This window comes from Mytilus californianus, unplaced genomic scaffold (genome assembly GCF_021869535.1).
Source record: "Mytilus californianus isolate M0D057914Y unplaced genomic scaffold, xbMytCali1.0.p SCAF_6, whole genome shotgun sequence".
In the NCBI taxonomy this organism is placed as follows: domain Eukaryota; kingdom Metazoa; phylum Mollusca; class Bivalvia; order Mytilida; family Mytilidae; genus Mytilus; species Mytilus californianus.
Window position 1 is genome coordinate 111,831,530 of NW_026262712.1, and position 15,994 is coordinate 111,847,523.

The 15,994-nt window shown below is 32.2% G+C and overlaps 2 protein-coding genes across 2 annotated transcripts; one reads left to right on the forward strand and one right to left on the reverse strand.

Annotated features, from left to right (window-relative positions):
• The first annotated feature begins 65 nt into the window (after positions 1-65).
• LOC127705827 (uncharacterized) lies at positions 66-4,883 on the forward strand. Its single transcript, XM_052210185.1, has 6 exons — positions 66-224; positions 644-723; positions 1,477-1,579; positions 1,853-1,962; positions 2,425-2,508; positions 4,575-4,883. Exons 2-6 carry the CDS (start codon positions 660-662, stop codon positions 4,646-4,648), a joined length of 435 nt encoding a protein of 144 aa, XP_052066145.1. The 5' UTR covers positions 66-224; positions 644-659; the 3' UTR covers positions 4,649-4,883.
• A 5,183-nt stretch (positions 4,884-10,066) lies between these two features.
• On the reverse strand, positions 10,067-14,168 carry LOC127705823 (glycoprotein 3-alpha-L-fucosyltransferase A-like). Its single transcript, XM_052210176.1, has 2 exons — positions 14,026-14,168; positions 10,067-11,381 (listed from the first exon to the last, which is right to left on the reverse strand). The coding sequence occupies exons 1-2, from the start codon at positions 14,045-14,047 to the stop codon at positions 10,174-10,176; spliced, it is 1,230 nt and encodes a 409-aa protein (XP_052066136.1). The 5' UTR covers positions 14,048-14,168; the 3' UTR covers positions 10,067-10,173.
• Between the last annotated feature and the right edge of the window lie 1,826 nt (positions 14,169-15,994).

The window sequence follows — 15,994 nt, forward strand, 5'->3', positions numbered from 1 at the left end:
ATACCTTCCAATCAAACATCTGCCTATTGTAACAATGTAAACTAAAAGTGACAAAAACAATTGATTGGACACAAGTACAAGATAGGCGGATCAAGTGACTTGTAAAATTAAGAAGTGGACAAATATATTCAGATTTAAAAAAAATTATCAAAGAATCCAGGCTGATGAAACTCCTTTCATGCTTTCTGGTTACCGACAGCAGTAACATTTAGTTTACCAAACAGGTAATATTTTATCAAGTATTTGAAAATATGAGGCTGTTTATGAATCTTGGTTTTTTTTCTAACAGAAGATGTTACATTTTTAGATTATACATGATTAAATTAATCAACACAAATAATTCATGCTAGCATTTTGCTAATCATTAATTTCATACATGCTTCCTCTTATGAAGAGAAGCGATTATAATGTCTAACCTTTCGTTTCCTTTAAATTACCTGGTACGGGTCTTTTTTTCAATAAATTTGTGTGTTTTCTTATTTAGACTTGTGTTGCTTTAATCTTTAATTTAATGAATTTGATTCTTATTGATATTTTTTATCAGGCTGATACTTATTGTTGTAATCATATTTAATTGAATTGCGTGCGTTTTTTTTTTTATATTTATTATACATTTTTGTATTTATTTTTTTTCTTTGTACAGAGTATAAACCACGAGAATGTACATCCTGTCTGTCATTGGTCTCAGTATTAGTCTTGTGTCTATAAGTATCATCACGCAAAGTAAGATATTTTTTCGATCGATGTGTTTAATTACATATTTTATATTTTGATGCCTACCATTTTGTTTCTATCGGTAAAAGTACTTCCTCGTTGCTAAAATATTAGAACACCTTCATTTTCAGATGTTTTATGTTCTTGTCAATGTTTTTGAGTTGTCCGATTAAAGACATTTATTACATTGATTGAAATGAAATATCACGATATCCAAGTAAATTAAATTATACCTTTTTCACCTGTGAAATAAATCAGATAATGTTACGCCTTTGAATTCATCTAATACCGGGTGTTGCTGATACATTGCGGATGACGTTACAATAAGAGTAGATGAGAATGCTTAGAACAAAGGGGTTTCTTGGATTTTCTACTTTATTTCCATTAAAAAGGTCCTTGATCAATGCAATGAAAAAAATAAGTCATTGGAGTTTTCTGTTCCACTGCATGATTCAGTTTTGCTCCAAGCGAACTATCATAGTCCAGAGGAAGAAACTTGTTTCTATCAAAGTACATGGTGCTTTTCTAACAATATATCTTAAGACTAAAGTGTGTGTATTAAAAGAGTGTATATCCTCATTTAGAGGCCCACTCAAACTTTAATTCGGTAAAATCAGTGATCTCGATAGTCAGTTACACACGCGATGACATTAAGCCGTTCGATAAAAAGAGGAAAATATTAGACTTGCAGACCTAAGCTGTTTGGAATATCATCTTAATAAATACAGCTATAATAAATATATTTGATAATACATTATTCAGGAGCTGAAGCACAGAATTGTTCTTACACAAACGTAGAGTCCTGTCGCTTAGCTTACAATAGCGAGAAAACACAGGCAGCACAAGACAAGAACAAAATATGCAGGTCAGATCTTGTTTTATAAAGAACTTGTTTTGTTATTTGCTCTCTTAAACATCGCTCATTTGATAATAGTTGTTTTCATCTATTAAATACACTACGCTATAAATGAAAACGAGGAATTGAGGAAAACAGTTATACCTTCAATAAATGAAAGTAAATATTGGTAGAAATTCAATTAAGAAATAATAAATTATTATTTTTCACAAATTTATAAAACAGTTATTAATAAAGATTCGTGCCTATGCTATTTCATTGTTTTGTTTATTTTAAAAACAGTGCAGTAAATATCTATCTGGAATGTTTGAATAAGGTTTCTACTGACTGTGGTGTGGATGCGAGTCAGACCATAACCGAAGCCAGAAAGGATCTATCCCAGTTCAGTTGTGGTAAGTTTATTAAATCTTTATTATCCCTGATTACATTGACGTGATACTAGTAAAGGGCTTCCTATTGATGTGTCTTGTGCAACTTGCGTCTTGTGTACTGAAAATACGTCTGATACAAATGTACATTTGACAAGTTGTTTCCAATTTTTCAGTTTCATATATAATAACGGTGTATTTTCGGTTGTCCCGCTTTTTAAAGTAATAGGTAAAATTGTAATGATATTATGTTGGACAATCGGAAAGATTTTTGGGACAATTTCGAAGTTGAAATGATGGACAATCGGTAATAGTTTTGAAAGTAATTCATGTGTGCAAGTGGGTATACGATAATTACTGATTATTAATCAATTTAATGTATATTATTTAGAATTAAACAGATAAGTTGGTGTTTACATATTTTATTTTGTTTTAATATGCTTATGTAACATTGAGATTGTAAATGTTTTTTTTTTAACAAATCAGTTTCCAAACCCTTCAGCCTTGCTCGTAAAAGTAAAAGGAAGAAAAAGAAGAAGAGTGGTGATGACGATGACAGCGATTATGATTGTATGTGTTTAAATTTAAATAAAAAAATTATAATTATAATTTAAAATCTCTGGATAGTGGTAGTTTCCCTCATCATGCTATTTGTTTTATAAATAAACCTTGCATTATAGATATCTTTTATAACTTATATGTAACATTATTTAATCAAAAGTGCATTTTGATTGATGATGTATTCCACAATTCATATTTACATTTATATCAATGTTATTACTGGTATGCTCAGCACTTCAATGTTGACATGAATAATCATTGATATGGTCATAATCATTAATCAACTGTTTACAAAACTTTTTTTTTTAAATACTAAGGCTTTTCTACCTCAGGAATAGGTTACCTTAGCTGTATTTGGCAAAATTTTTAGGAATGTTTGGTCCTCAATGCTCTTCAACTTCGTACTTTATTTGACCTTTTTACCTTTTTTTTATTCGAGCTTCACTGATGAGTCTTTTGGAGAAGAAACGCTCTTCTGGCGCAAATATAAAATTTCAAACCTGGTATCTATGATGAGTTTAATTGAGCTTTTGGTTTTTTTTTTGCAATTTGATATACTTTCCGTTTTGAATTTTCCTTGGAGCTGGCTATTTTTGCTACTTTACTGTTTACATTGTTTATTTAAAAAGATTTAGCATATAAAAAAAATATGGGACATTTAGAACTCTAAATTTATTTTTAAAGTTGGACAATTGGAAATTCCCCCATAATAATAGAAATAATTGAAGACACTGTAAAGTGAATAGCACAGTATCAAGTGAACAAAACCCATCAAAGGTAATACAAAGGTTTTGGCAATTTTAAGTACACTCCATTAATTTGGCACCCCGTTAAGTTTAATGAAAAGTCGGTAAATTTTGAAAAAGTTTCAAAAAATCAAAACTAAATTTCCCAGTATCGCAATGTTGCTCATTGTATTTTAAAACAAGTACTTTACAATAGAAATTACTTTCTTTCTATTGATTCAACCAAATCAAAAAATTGATTCAACTACTATATTTTGGATAAAATGTTACCATGCATTTTAAAACCTGCGTAGCTTTCAAATTTCCTTCGCACTAACTTGATGATTATAGCATTACATATCATGAGCTCATCATATTTGACTTCTTGGAACACGGGATTCATTTTCAATCAGTTTATCGGATACTTCCTGTCTAGCTTAAGTGAAAAGATAAAAAAAAACAGATTATTATCTTACTTTAAACGTTTTTCCTAAAACCAATAGTTATCATTTCCGGACCATCGTTAAACACATAAGAGGAAAAGACGTGAAACTATGCTTAAAAAGGTTCTCCAGTGATATATTTTGTACCTCGACTTTATATCCTCATCAGTGTTCTTATGTTGTACTGTTAGACCACTATATCCCAGGTTGGGGGAGGGGGGTGGTAGCGTTTTCAAACAAGTTTAACCCCGCCACATTATGTATGTGCCTGTCCCAAGTCAGGAGCCTGTAATTCAGTGGTTGTCGTTTGTTGCTGTGTTACATATTTGTTTTTCATTCATTGTTTTATACATAAAGCAGGCCGTTAGTTTTCTCGTTTTAATTGTTTTACATTTGTCATTTCGGGGCCTTTTATAGCTGACTATGCGGTATGGGTTTTGTTCATTGCTGAAGGCTGTACGGTGATATATCCTTGTTACCTTCTATGTAATTTGGTCTCTGGTGGAGAGTTGTCTAATTGGCAATCATACCCCATTTTCTTATTTTTATATTAAAATAGGTGAACCGCTAAAACGATTGTAAAGTACCTACTTAAAAACAATTATTTTTATCAAAGTTGCAAAAACAACTCTATAGCTCTATCTTTGGGTGACATGAGACGCCATTTCACCACAGAATTTGGTTAAACCAGACAATAAACATATATTATTTCCATTTGACACCTTTATTATTTCATTGTAGTTTTTTTTTTTTTTTTTTTTGGGGGGGGGGGGGGGGGGGGGGGGGGGGGAGTGTGTGGGCAATAAGAGTTAACGTTCAGCAAGTAATTATTCATTCAATTTTTAGCTGTTTTATATTTCAAGATGAACATGCTCAAAGATGTCTTGACATTTGTTTTTCTTTGCAGTTAGTGGTGCCGGAAGTATTTTCCTCAACCTAGGTGTTATTGGTTTAGGACTTACATTTTATACGCTTGTTTAGATGCCATATTTTTAAACATCAATATGAACAAACCACAGATACATGTATTTATTTACAAAACTGTTAAGGATTGAAGTTCTCTACCTCCTTCTAATTCACTTTGACACATTTGCACTGATTGGATGGATCGACTACAAAACGGACAAATGTGCAAAATCTTATTTGGACGCTTGGATAATTTTTTTGGCTTAATCTGTAAACATAGATTTCCGAAAATAAATGTATTTAACAGTTATTGTGATTGTTTTACTTTTTGTACATATATATAGCTATGGAAGTGTCCATCTAATCGTCCTACCATCCCATTTGTGTATCCATTACTGCTCTTGAACTTCTCAGAAGGTTCTACAGTGATATGTTTTGTACCTTCGACTTCATTTATTTATCAGAATAATTTAAGAAGATTTACTTTGGTGGTATATGGACTTTATTAAATAGCACAATACAGTTCACTTTGTATATTGCTTCTTCTCCTAAATCCTTTCATCTTAATTTCCGGAAATTACTCAAAATCCCATAATGTCATTGCGCACCGTAGGCTCTTATTTTGGATTTTTTTACGACAAGGGTATAGAAATATAGTCATCCTTGGATTTCTACGATCCGATAGTAAACCTTGGTACGAGTGGGTCTTCCGTTTTAAAGTTAGGGATGTATAATAAATACACATCCATGTCCGGTCAGAAATGGGAGTACCACGCTCTCTGCACGTTACGGAACTTTTGCAACAACTCTCTAAAGAGTCCATAAGTGCATGGCCTGTTTCAAGGCAAAATATTCGACCAATGTCCAAAAACCCTCATTTTCTAGTGGCAAGGCTGAACCCGTCTTTTGTATCAATTGTTAGTTTTTTTCGGCTTGAATATGCATTAGATATTTGGCATTTGGACATCAAAATAAGCATCAATCAATCATTTTAATATTTTGCTTTTTGATTCGAATTATTTTTGGGGTCATGAATTTGGTAAAGTGAGGGTTATTATGTTGCTCGCAGTACGTCTTGTTATATATTTTTCTATATAGACGGCTAAACATATCTGTTCTCTTTATTTTCTTCATGTACGATGTTGGAAATTTTGTAAGAGAAAGTCATATATAAAAATAAGACTGCCAATGATACAACTCTCCACCAGAGACCAAATGACACAGAAGACACCTACTATAGGTCACCGTAAAGTTTGCACAATATAAATTTCATTTCAACCATTCCCTCTTTCTCGCAATCAGATATTTTCGACATTTTTTATTTGTACAACAATTGCCACGGAATAGTTTTCTCAAAATAAAAACTATCTCATTAATAATTGCACGCAAAACTTTCTGAATGTAAAGTATTACATTGCTATTGTGGTAGCTTTTGATAACTGCATTATATAAAAATCATATCCCTGCCGAGTGCTGTCGACTTGGCTGTACGGCATTTATATACGTAGCAATATAAAACAAAGAGAGTGTGGTATGATTGCCAATGAGACAACTTTCCATCAGAGACCTTATTATGTAGATATTAGCAACAATAGGTCACAATACGGCCTTCAACAATGAGCAAAGTAAATGACCTATAGCAGGTCATGTTTATATTGTGTGCTCCCGGGAAGTATTGGCTGATCTACAAATGCAAATGTTAAAATTAAGATATAAATATTTAAACATGCAAACTATGCAAATAAACTCATCATAGATACCAGGATTGAAATAAATCATTCAAAGTCAATTAACCATGACTGAAGGGGCAGGGCATAATAACCTCCATTGATATGTGAAATGCCAATGCTCATAAAACTGCATACCATATACCATTGACCTGTCTTAAATGAATACCTTTAAACAAGCATAAACCCAAACTTTGAAATGTATACTATGCAAAAGTTTCAAAATCAATGAACCATGATGAGGGGGTGGGGTCAGATGATCACCATGGAAATAATACTTGCAAATGTCTATGCAACTGCATACCAAATAACATTGACTTAACATATTAGTCGTTTATCTTATACTGATATAATGACAAACTTTGACATGTAAATAATGTAAAACATTCAAAGTCAGTGAACAATGACTTAGAGGGGAGCCAAACAATCTCCATTGAAATGATATGTGCCAATGCCAATTCATCTGCATACCAAATATCGTTGACCTACCACTAACAGTTCCCCTTAAACTTGACCTAATAACAAACTATTGCATTGTTGACGCCGACGCCACCGCCGTTGTAAACAGCACGCTTAAATCTCGCTTGTTCGACTTCGTCGAGAAAAAACCCTAACAAAAACACAATAAACACAATAACAGATCTGCGAGTACACTCAGTTACTGAAAGCTAGTTCAAAGTAAGTAACAACTAATAAAAGTCGTGTATCCGAGACAAAAATATCAATCAACACCCAATATCCAATGGATTTAGTATAAAGTCGTCATTTACAGTCAGAGAAAACATGACATTGTGCAATGCCAAACTATTGTTATCGACAGATTGTAGAGCCATGAGTTTACATGCATGTATGTGTATAAAAATGATATTTAGTTTGGATTTAATCTACTGATAACAAAATCATTATTTATACCGATAAAACCAATATTCAAAGATATAATTACAGAGCAGAATTTGTAACCTTTTAGAATAACTTTATTTAAAGGATCTGTTTACCTGGATCTTATCATAATTTACGGGCTCGTAAAAATTAGGATGTGCTATCCCGTTTGAAATAAGTCACCGTACGAAATCCTTGACTCAATAGTACGAGTACTACATTGAAATCCAAATCGTCACTACAGGCTTAGCGAACGAGTTGGGATATATAAACACCATAAAGCCTGTCATACAAGTAATCCTTTCTGTTTTAACATTATTTTTTTTTTGTTATTGAAAACATCAAATTGATCTGTTTTGCTTCACAAATGCAAAAGAGAGGGAGGGGAAAGATACCAAAGGGACATTCAAACTCATAAATCGAAAATAAACTGACAACGCCATTGCTGAAAAAGAAAAAAGACCAACAGACAAACAATAGTACACAAAACAGTACACAAAACACAACATAGAAAACTAAAAACTAACCAACAGACAAACAACAGTACACAAAACAGTACACAAAACACAACATAAAAAACTAAGGACTGAGAATCACGAACCCCACCAAAAACTGAAGGTGATCTCAGGTGCTTCGGAAGGGTAAGTAAGCAGATCCTGCTCCACATGTAACACCCGTCCTATTGATCGTGTTAGTACAAACCCGGTGATAAGTCTAATTCGGTAGGTCACATTCGTGCGAAAAGGGGACGGGATTGTAGGTACGGCAATTAGAACATATCCGTTGTCATCTGTGAAACGGATATTCCATTACGGTCGACCAACTCGTGATAGCGTCCGTAAAATTAACGAAGAGATGCTTTCAACTTCACCACTTGGAACTCTTGGTTTAATATTTTCCTTGTGAGCAGTAACCCTTTATCAATGAAATCATGATAGGAAATACAAGCCCTGGAATATTGTATCAATTGGGAGATATGTACACCGTATGCAGGCGTTGCTGGAATGTTTCTACATATAAATGAAAAGTTCACAATTCTGAAGGTGAAATCATCTATGTCGTAAAGTTTTGTTTTTAACCGACCCTCATTGTCAATTTCTAGATGCAAGTCAAGATCTGAGGCAGATTTAACTGCATCTACATAAAGGTTTGCAGTAGTTCGGTTGCTGATCGTGTCTTGTATAGTTTTGTCTGGATCTTAAATATTCCTTTGGGTGTTTCTTGTATAGTTTTGTCTTGATCTTAAATGTTCCTTCAAATGAAAATTGCCTTTTGCATTCAGACGCTTTCAATGCATGTAACATACAATTATCAAAATATCGTGCATTGTAAAGATATGCGTTCTCATCCGTTATTAGCCTTGAAAAAGAAATTTAACTTTCTGGGTCATAATATTGTATTCCTTTATGTTTTATGTTTGCCAATTATCTGTAGATATGTACATTATTGTACATGTAGCTAAACAAATTCAACAAAAATTGTGTCAATATAAAAAGTAAGGAGATGTGGTTAATGATACCAGCCTTTAAATTTTGTGCTCGTTTTGTCTACAATAGGCTCATCAGTGACGCTCGAATCAGACAAGTTAGTTGCCAATGAGACAACTCGCGCGGGTTTTTTCTAGTAAATGTAACTTTGAAATAAAGAAATCTAAAAGGAAAGTACAATAAAATAAATATGTTTAGTAAAGCTTATACTTGTTAAAACTTTAAAGGTGTAATAAATTCACAACTTTTACAGACTGATATAGAGTCTGTAATATTATATAGACATATGCTGTACATTTATCTCTAAGGGAGCTACCATTTGATTTTTATGGGGGGTGTCTCATCATGCCTTTTTTATTTACTCAAAACTCCTGTCTATTTTTTTCAAATTTCCCCCCCCCCCCTAAAAATCAAATGGTAGCTCCCTAACCGGTTTTTAGTTATTTTTTTCGTTTAGTTTCTGTTTCGGTGACATTCACCCCAATTCTCCTTGAATTGATTTTAAATCAATGTCGTGTCAATCTCCTCTTACATGTTACGTCCTTATTATTGGGGAAGTGAAAATAAAAGGTTCTTAGAATTTAAAATAAAAGGTTCTTAGAATTAAAAATAAAAGGTTCTTAGAATTTAAAATAAAAGGTTCTTAGAATTTAGAATAAAAGGTTCTTAGAATCAAAAATAAATGGTTTTTAGAATTAAAAATAAAAGGTTCTTAGAATTTAAAATAAAAGGTTCTTAGAATTTAAAGTTAACGTGACTTTTAAGTACACTTAAAAATTGAAAGTAATAGATCGTCAATAAACACACAGTTGTGCATATTGTTGCTTATTAAAAACAAACTAAGTGTGATTTTATTTTTTGATTTGTGGTGAACGATTTCAGTAGTCAATTAGTTATATGAATATTACAATTACACAATGATATATGTGCATGCAAACTCTTTACAATTGCACATACATTTGAAATTTGATACTATTGGCTCTGAGAGTTTCTATAGTAAGGGCTTATAATATAATTGGGTCATTGTGTGTAACTTATTTCAATCATTTCAGTTTCATGCGATAAATATTTCTTATTTTTAATTCTGTAAACGTCTCAAAGTGTTTATTTTAAACTTGAAAACTCACTTGAAACAAAGTATTTGCACTGAGATCACTTATTTATTTTCATATGAAATAAGTGATATGAGTGGGTCTTAATTTCGTCGAAAACGACACAAACTATGAATTGCAAGTATATTAGAAGATCGTCCTCAGCTGTCTATTTCCGTAGCGCACAATAAGCTTTGAGTTATTTAATTCTAAAATTAAAATGAACTGTATTGTAATCATTTCATAGCATCTCTAATTTCTATATTAGTTCCTTAAACTTTAGTATATGTGTTCATTTAAAACGTAAGCGGTGCCATTTTTAATATGTGTACCAACAGTGAACTTAGGAAGAATAATACCATCATTATGTGATAAGTTACTTGAGGTTTCTTTTTTATCTGTTTTAGGTGATGAATTTAATCCCAGTACCAGTAATCTGGAGCCTTGTCCTTTATAACAATTTGTGATCTATTCTGGGGTACCAGACAATTATTTCGTATTGTAAACCATGATGAATTTTCAAGTACTTTTGATGTGTTGTACTTATTCAATTTTTCACATAAAGAGCACATGGCTCTGTAGTAACTAGCATAATACGGTCTGAATTTATCTTTCTCCTGCAAATATGACGAGTATTTTTGTTCATTAGAAGTAAGGCTTAATAAATAATTAGCAAGAATTTCAGGATTCTCAAAGTCAAATGCATTGATGTACGTTTTCCGTGGGACGTATTCATCAATATTCGGAGCACCTCGGATAACTGGAATGATACTGTACTTATTACTATAAATTGTAAATACTTTTTCTGAAACATAATCCTTGCATAAGGAGTTCTCAAATGAAAGGTAGAATTTATATTCTGTACTAATTTTATCCATACATTCAGTGCCATTTCTAGCACAAGTCAAATTACCACATTTTCCAAAAATGTCGACTGAAATATACTTTCGTAGTTCTTTGACATATTCGTCTCTACCGGATACGGCAAAACAATGACTCACTATCCAAGCTACCTGCTTTGTTTTCTTCCTATAAATTTCTGAATAATTTTTCTTCGCTCGAATGACTTCCTTTGCAATGCTAGCATATGGCATTGAAATGTCCGACGCATCGCCGTATGTAATTGACCAATTAAACTGTCCTAACCATGCCTTCCTCAGGTAACTCTTTCTCATATAAAATGGAGTTTCCTGTCCATATAAGAGCCATATCTGGTCAGTTTGTTTAACCGGAGGAATTTCTGGTAGATAATTATGTCTAAATATGACAACATCTGCTACCGCCATCTGTCCTAAATCAGTTGTCAATTGGCAATTATTGAATCTAGTACAGCCTCGCAGACTTATATTTGCCTTTTTCAGAAAATATGACGGAGAATAATGCCAGAGAATTTTATAAGTTTCATTTATGGAAAGCATGCGTCGATTCAAGAACGTCACTCCATCGTTCTTCTCGTTTGGTCCGCCAAGATACATCGATTTTATATCCATAAATCTGGGACTAACCAGTTTGTTTTTGCAACATTTGTTGAAGTTGTTGTAAGTAGAAAGCCCATGGAAGCATATTAAGCTACACACTGTTATTAACCAGAGGAAGTACTTCACTATTTCAAGGTTACGGTTACCTAGTTGTAAAAAAGAGTCAATAAATGATTATGATAAAAAAAAAATCGGTTCAACCTTAAGGAAATCCCTTTGCTCCGTTAGATTTGTCTGTCAAGGCATGTTAGATCTGAAAAGTCATGCCCAGTGACATTACATCATCCAATCAAATCGTTACCTTGTATGGACTATCGAAAACTTTGTCGATTAAACTACTAAGTATTTCCAAATAAAGTCCGGAGATTCTATGTTTCAATCATAAAATATCGCGACATCGTTCCCATTTTTTCCATAAACCTTATCGTAAATAATTCTTAACATAGCAAAGCAGAAATGAACGTTTTATTGTATTTTTTATCCATCTTTTTATCTAAAAAAAATCGTAAGTCGATCACGTGACAACAGTGTATCAATACAACGGCAATCTTCTGATTCAATTGCGACAACTGTTTTTGCAGGTAAATATTTTATGAAAAGTGCCAGCATATAACTCAAAATGATCGGTCGATTTAAAATTTTGATACAAGGTTATCTTAAAATGACCTTTTATACGGTATTTTAGATAGTTCACGCCTCGACAATAAATCCCACGGAGCAAAGATACAAATCAGATTCAAATCAGATTAAAATTAGATATAATCCGTTTATGAAAAAAACACACAATAACACAGCAGAAATTGAAATTTAGAAATTATTTGTTTAATATTGACTGTAACGATAACGATTTCAGAATCATACGAATGATGAAAACAAACATTATGTACTTATGATTCATGTCCCGCCCACAATAGAAGAGAGTCATTATGTGTTCAGGTCTGTCCGTGCTTCCATCCGTCCCTTATTAAGTATTAAGTTAAAGTTTTGGTTAAAAAAAGAGACGGAAGATACCATTCAAGGACATTTAATACACATCGGTCAAAAAAAGGTCGAAGAGAAACTGACAAAAATCAAAAGACAACGAAAAATCAAACAAGTCAACACCACTCTTCATAGAAAACTAAAGACTGAGTAACACGAACCCTACAAAAAAATGGCGGGGACTTTGGTGTTCCAAAAGGGTAAGCAGATCCTGTTCCACTAGTGGTACCCGACATGTTGCTCATGGTAATTACAAGCAAGATAATAATTTCCATTCGATTTATGGTAAATTGTTTATTTATGTTCATTATCAAGTGAACTGTTAATATATATATATATGCCAAAGTAGGCTTTTGACTCAGGATTCATGTTTCACTGAACATGTAAATGAGATTGTACAAAATAATAATTGTTAGTAATTGTTAGTAATTGTTTATGAATTGAAACTAGAATAAATATCTTTACGAGCTGTATGGTTTTTTTTTTCACTTTTCATTTTTGTTTATAACGTTGTTGGTTTGCTTTGTCTTTGATATATTTCTTTCAAGTCGGCGAAATAACTTGCTGTACGAATATCTTGATATATCATTTTCAAAGTTGAGAAAGTTGTCCGAGATTTATGTGTATAGCATTTTGAAATTTGTTAGATATTGGGATTGTAGAAACATTTGCCGTTCTAGATTAAAATTAACAAAGACTGAGTTTCCACTTACAATTTAATATGATCAGAAAGCTATATCATGTATATAGAAACAGAGTTATCTTTCGTAGGACACTGTTCTAGATATATTTTTAGCGCGTCTCTTTTTCGCTAGTCATTCTGCCAGTTTAATTTCCAGATCGGAATACAAATTAAACAATTTAATAGATTAGGAAGACCGATTGAAAAGACAGCGTACAATATGCCTTAACTTACCCTTTTCTCTCTTAATTTGCATTTCGTTAGCATATGAACATTCCTTAACAACATCTTAAAGTAGTAATTCTGTAAATATATATATCAATACAAAGGGATGTGGTATGATTGTCAATCTGACAACTATCCACCTGTAACCAGATGATGTAGAAGTTAGCAACTATAGGCCACCGTAAAGCCTTCAACAATGATCAAAAACATAATGTAAAGTAATTTATCTAAATAAAATGTGAGACAATTCAAAAACGAAAAAACCATGCTTAAAAACAATAAACGAAAAACAAATAGGGCGGACAGCAACCTACCACAACCACTGAATTTCAGGACTAAGGAAATGCTCATTTAGAATGTGGCTGGGTTAAACATCTCCCCTAATTAAGGACAACTGTGTAACGGGTTCTCAAATAAAGCACATACAATTTCCAATCTTTTAGTTCTTTTGATTTCTCTTCCATTGAATATGATGTAAAACACTTACAGGACCTACCAAAAATCGATTGATTTGCTAATAAAATCACAGAATCTGTCGCAATGTTAATTTCACAATTTCACCAAAAAAATCAAATAGTAAGAGCAGTGTAAATTTGTCTTTGTTTTTCTATGGAAATTATAATTACGATTAATGATTATAAATTAAAGTATTAACTTTAAGTAGAAAAATAGAAGAAGAAAAAACAAAACATTAATAAAACGGAAAGACGGTTTTACACTATTTAAATAATGGAATTATTTGAAACTTTAACTACTTTTATGTTGTCGATGTATTTCTGATTGATGATGTAAACCACAATTATTTATTAAATTATAAGCAAACAAAATGCATCTAATCCTAATATATGAATGAACTGTTTGCCACTGGACATTAAGAAATAAATGATAAATTAACAACTTACCTATCATATGTATCATAATCATATTGGATTTTTGTGAAATGAACAACCTTATTCGTGCAAAAATTCTCTAAATTAGAATGGACTTTACAAATTGGGCGGCATTAATTTTAGCAACACGATGGAAAGTCACGTTCCAGACGACTTCAAAATATTGTTGTCGTATATTTCTTTGATATCAAGATGTAGAATTGTAATGTTATCCAATACCTAGTGTATGCTCATTGGTTATTGAAGTTGTAACGAGTTGTTAAGTGCTGGGAAATTATTTTCAGTGGTAGATAACTTAAATTATGATTTAGTATAATGGTCTATTACCCTCTTGGATAAAGTACAGATAATTATGTTCTTTAAGATTTTTCATTCACACATTTTAAGAATATTTGACATATATTTTTAGGATGAATCTCTTTTCTAGTTCATAACTGTTTTGATTAATTCTCCCATGTAAACATTATACCTAAGTGTTCTTTACATTTTCAAACTAATTCATCAATTCTATGCCGCAGAAAGACAGCCATCAAAAATGATTAAATAATAAAGATGAAATACAAATAACAGTCATTTCTTTACGACATAGAAAACTAGCGGATAGGTCAATACAGATCCTACCAAACGAGAGTCAAACCAACACTAAATAGGAAAAGAAACTATAGATAAACACAGATCATACCATCTTTGATATCATTAAAAAAACAGTCAAAACAACACTTCATAGAAAACTAAACGATCAATACAGATTCTATCAAACAACAGTCATAAGAACACTACATGGAAACCTAAACGGTAGATCAACACAGATACTACCAAACAACAGGCATTACAACTCCAATGTATATTCAAAACACGTTATCAATCAACGGAACGAGTGAAAAACAACTACTAGTATTATATTCCTGACTAGGTACAGGCATTTTCCAAAGAAAATGTTGTGTTAAACCTGGTTTTATAGCTAGCTAAACCTCCCACTTGTATGACAGTTGTTTATATATCTGTTTAATTGACAAAATTGGGTGAGCAACCCGAACAATTATAATAGGTAAATGGACAATTATTGGGATTCAGCAGCCCAAATTGTGTAAACATACATCACAAGTGACTAAAAAATCAAACATACATATAAATATCGGGCTGATATGGATAACTTTGGATAATCGATTTTTTTTAAAACAATCGTGCCACGCTAAAAGATTCAAACGTAAAAACACCAAAAGATTAAATCAGAAAAAAACGCCAAAAGATTAAAATAGAAGTACATGAAAATTTTAGTCGTTTGCACTTTTCATAAACAACTTATGTAACATAAATTAAAAGATCAAAGAACTGTGACACTCGGTCAAACCTATAAAAATAAAATCAAAAAAGTTCATTTCTAACGTATATATGTCTATTACAACATTAAATGTATCTTTTGATGGCAAATATAAATATTTCTCAATGAGAAAACAGCGGGTTACTTTTACTTATAGAGAAATGCTAAAGCTATTATGTAGTAAATTTAATTGGTAACGTATGTTTTGACCTAGTAACTCTATTTTCGAAATCGGTGAAGTGTCGAATAAAACGTAAATAAATAAGAAGCATCGTAGTTTTCCTATCATCAAAACTTGTAAATCTAGTTGGAATATGTCAACTAAATGTTGAGCGCTCACAAACATGGTAAAGCCCGCCATATTTTATGTGCCTGGTCCAAGTCAGGAGCCGGTAGTTCAGAGGTTGTCGTTGGTTCATCTCTGTCATATGTATTTTTCGATGTCCGGGCCTTTTATAGCCGACTATACGGTATGGGTTTTTCTCATTGTTGAAGGTCGTACGGTTGCATATACTTGCTAACATCCACTTCATTTGAACTCTGGTGGATAGTTGACTCATTGGCAATCATACCACACTTTTTTTTCATGAAAGAAAAAATGTGAAAGATCTGATATCTAAATAAGGAGAGATTGGGTGTATCGACACGGTAAGCGTCTGC

Bases quoted from the DNA above. Each gene is read 5' to 3' on its own strand.
- LOC127705827 (XM_052210185.1), top strand. From the start codon at position 660: ATGTACATCCTGTCTGTCATTGGTCTCAGTATTAGTCTTGTGTCTATA. The intron at 724-1,476 runs GTAAGATATTTT...TACATTATTCAG, and splicing joins TATAAGTATCATCACGCAAA to GAGCTGAAGCACAGAATTGT. The intron at 1,963-2,424 runs GTAAGTTTATTA...TTAACAAATCAG, and splicing joins TCTATCCCAGTTCAGTTGTG to TTTCCAAACCCTTCAGCCTT.
- LOC127705823 (XM_052210176.1), bottom strand. From the start codon at position 14,047: ATGATTATGATACATATGATAG. The intron at 11,382-14,025 runs GTAAGTTGTTAA...TTTTACAACTAG, and splicing joins GATTATGATACATATGATAG to GTAACCGTAACCTTGAAATA.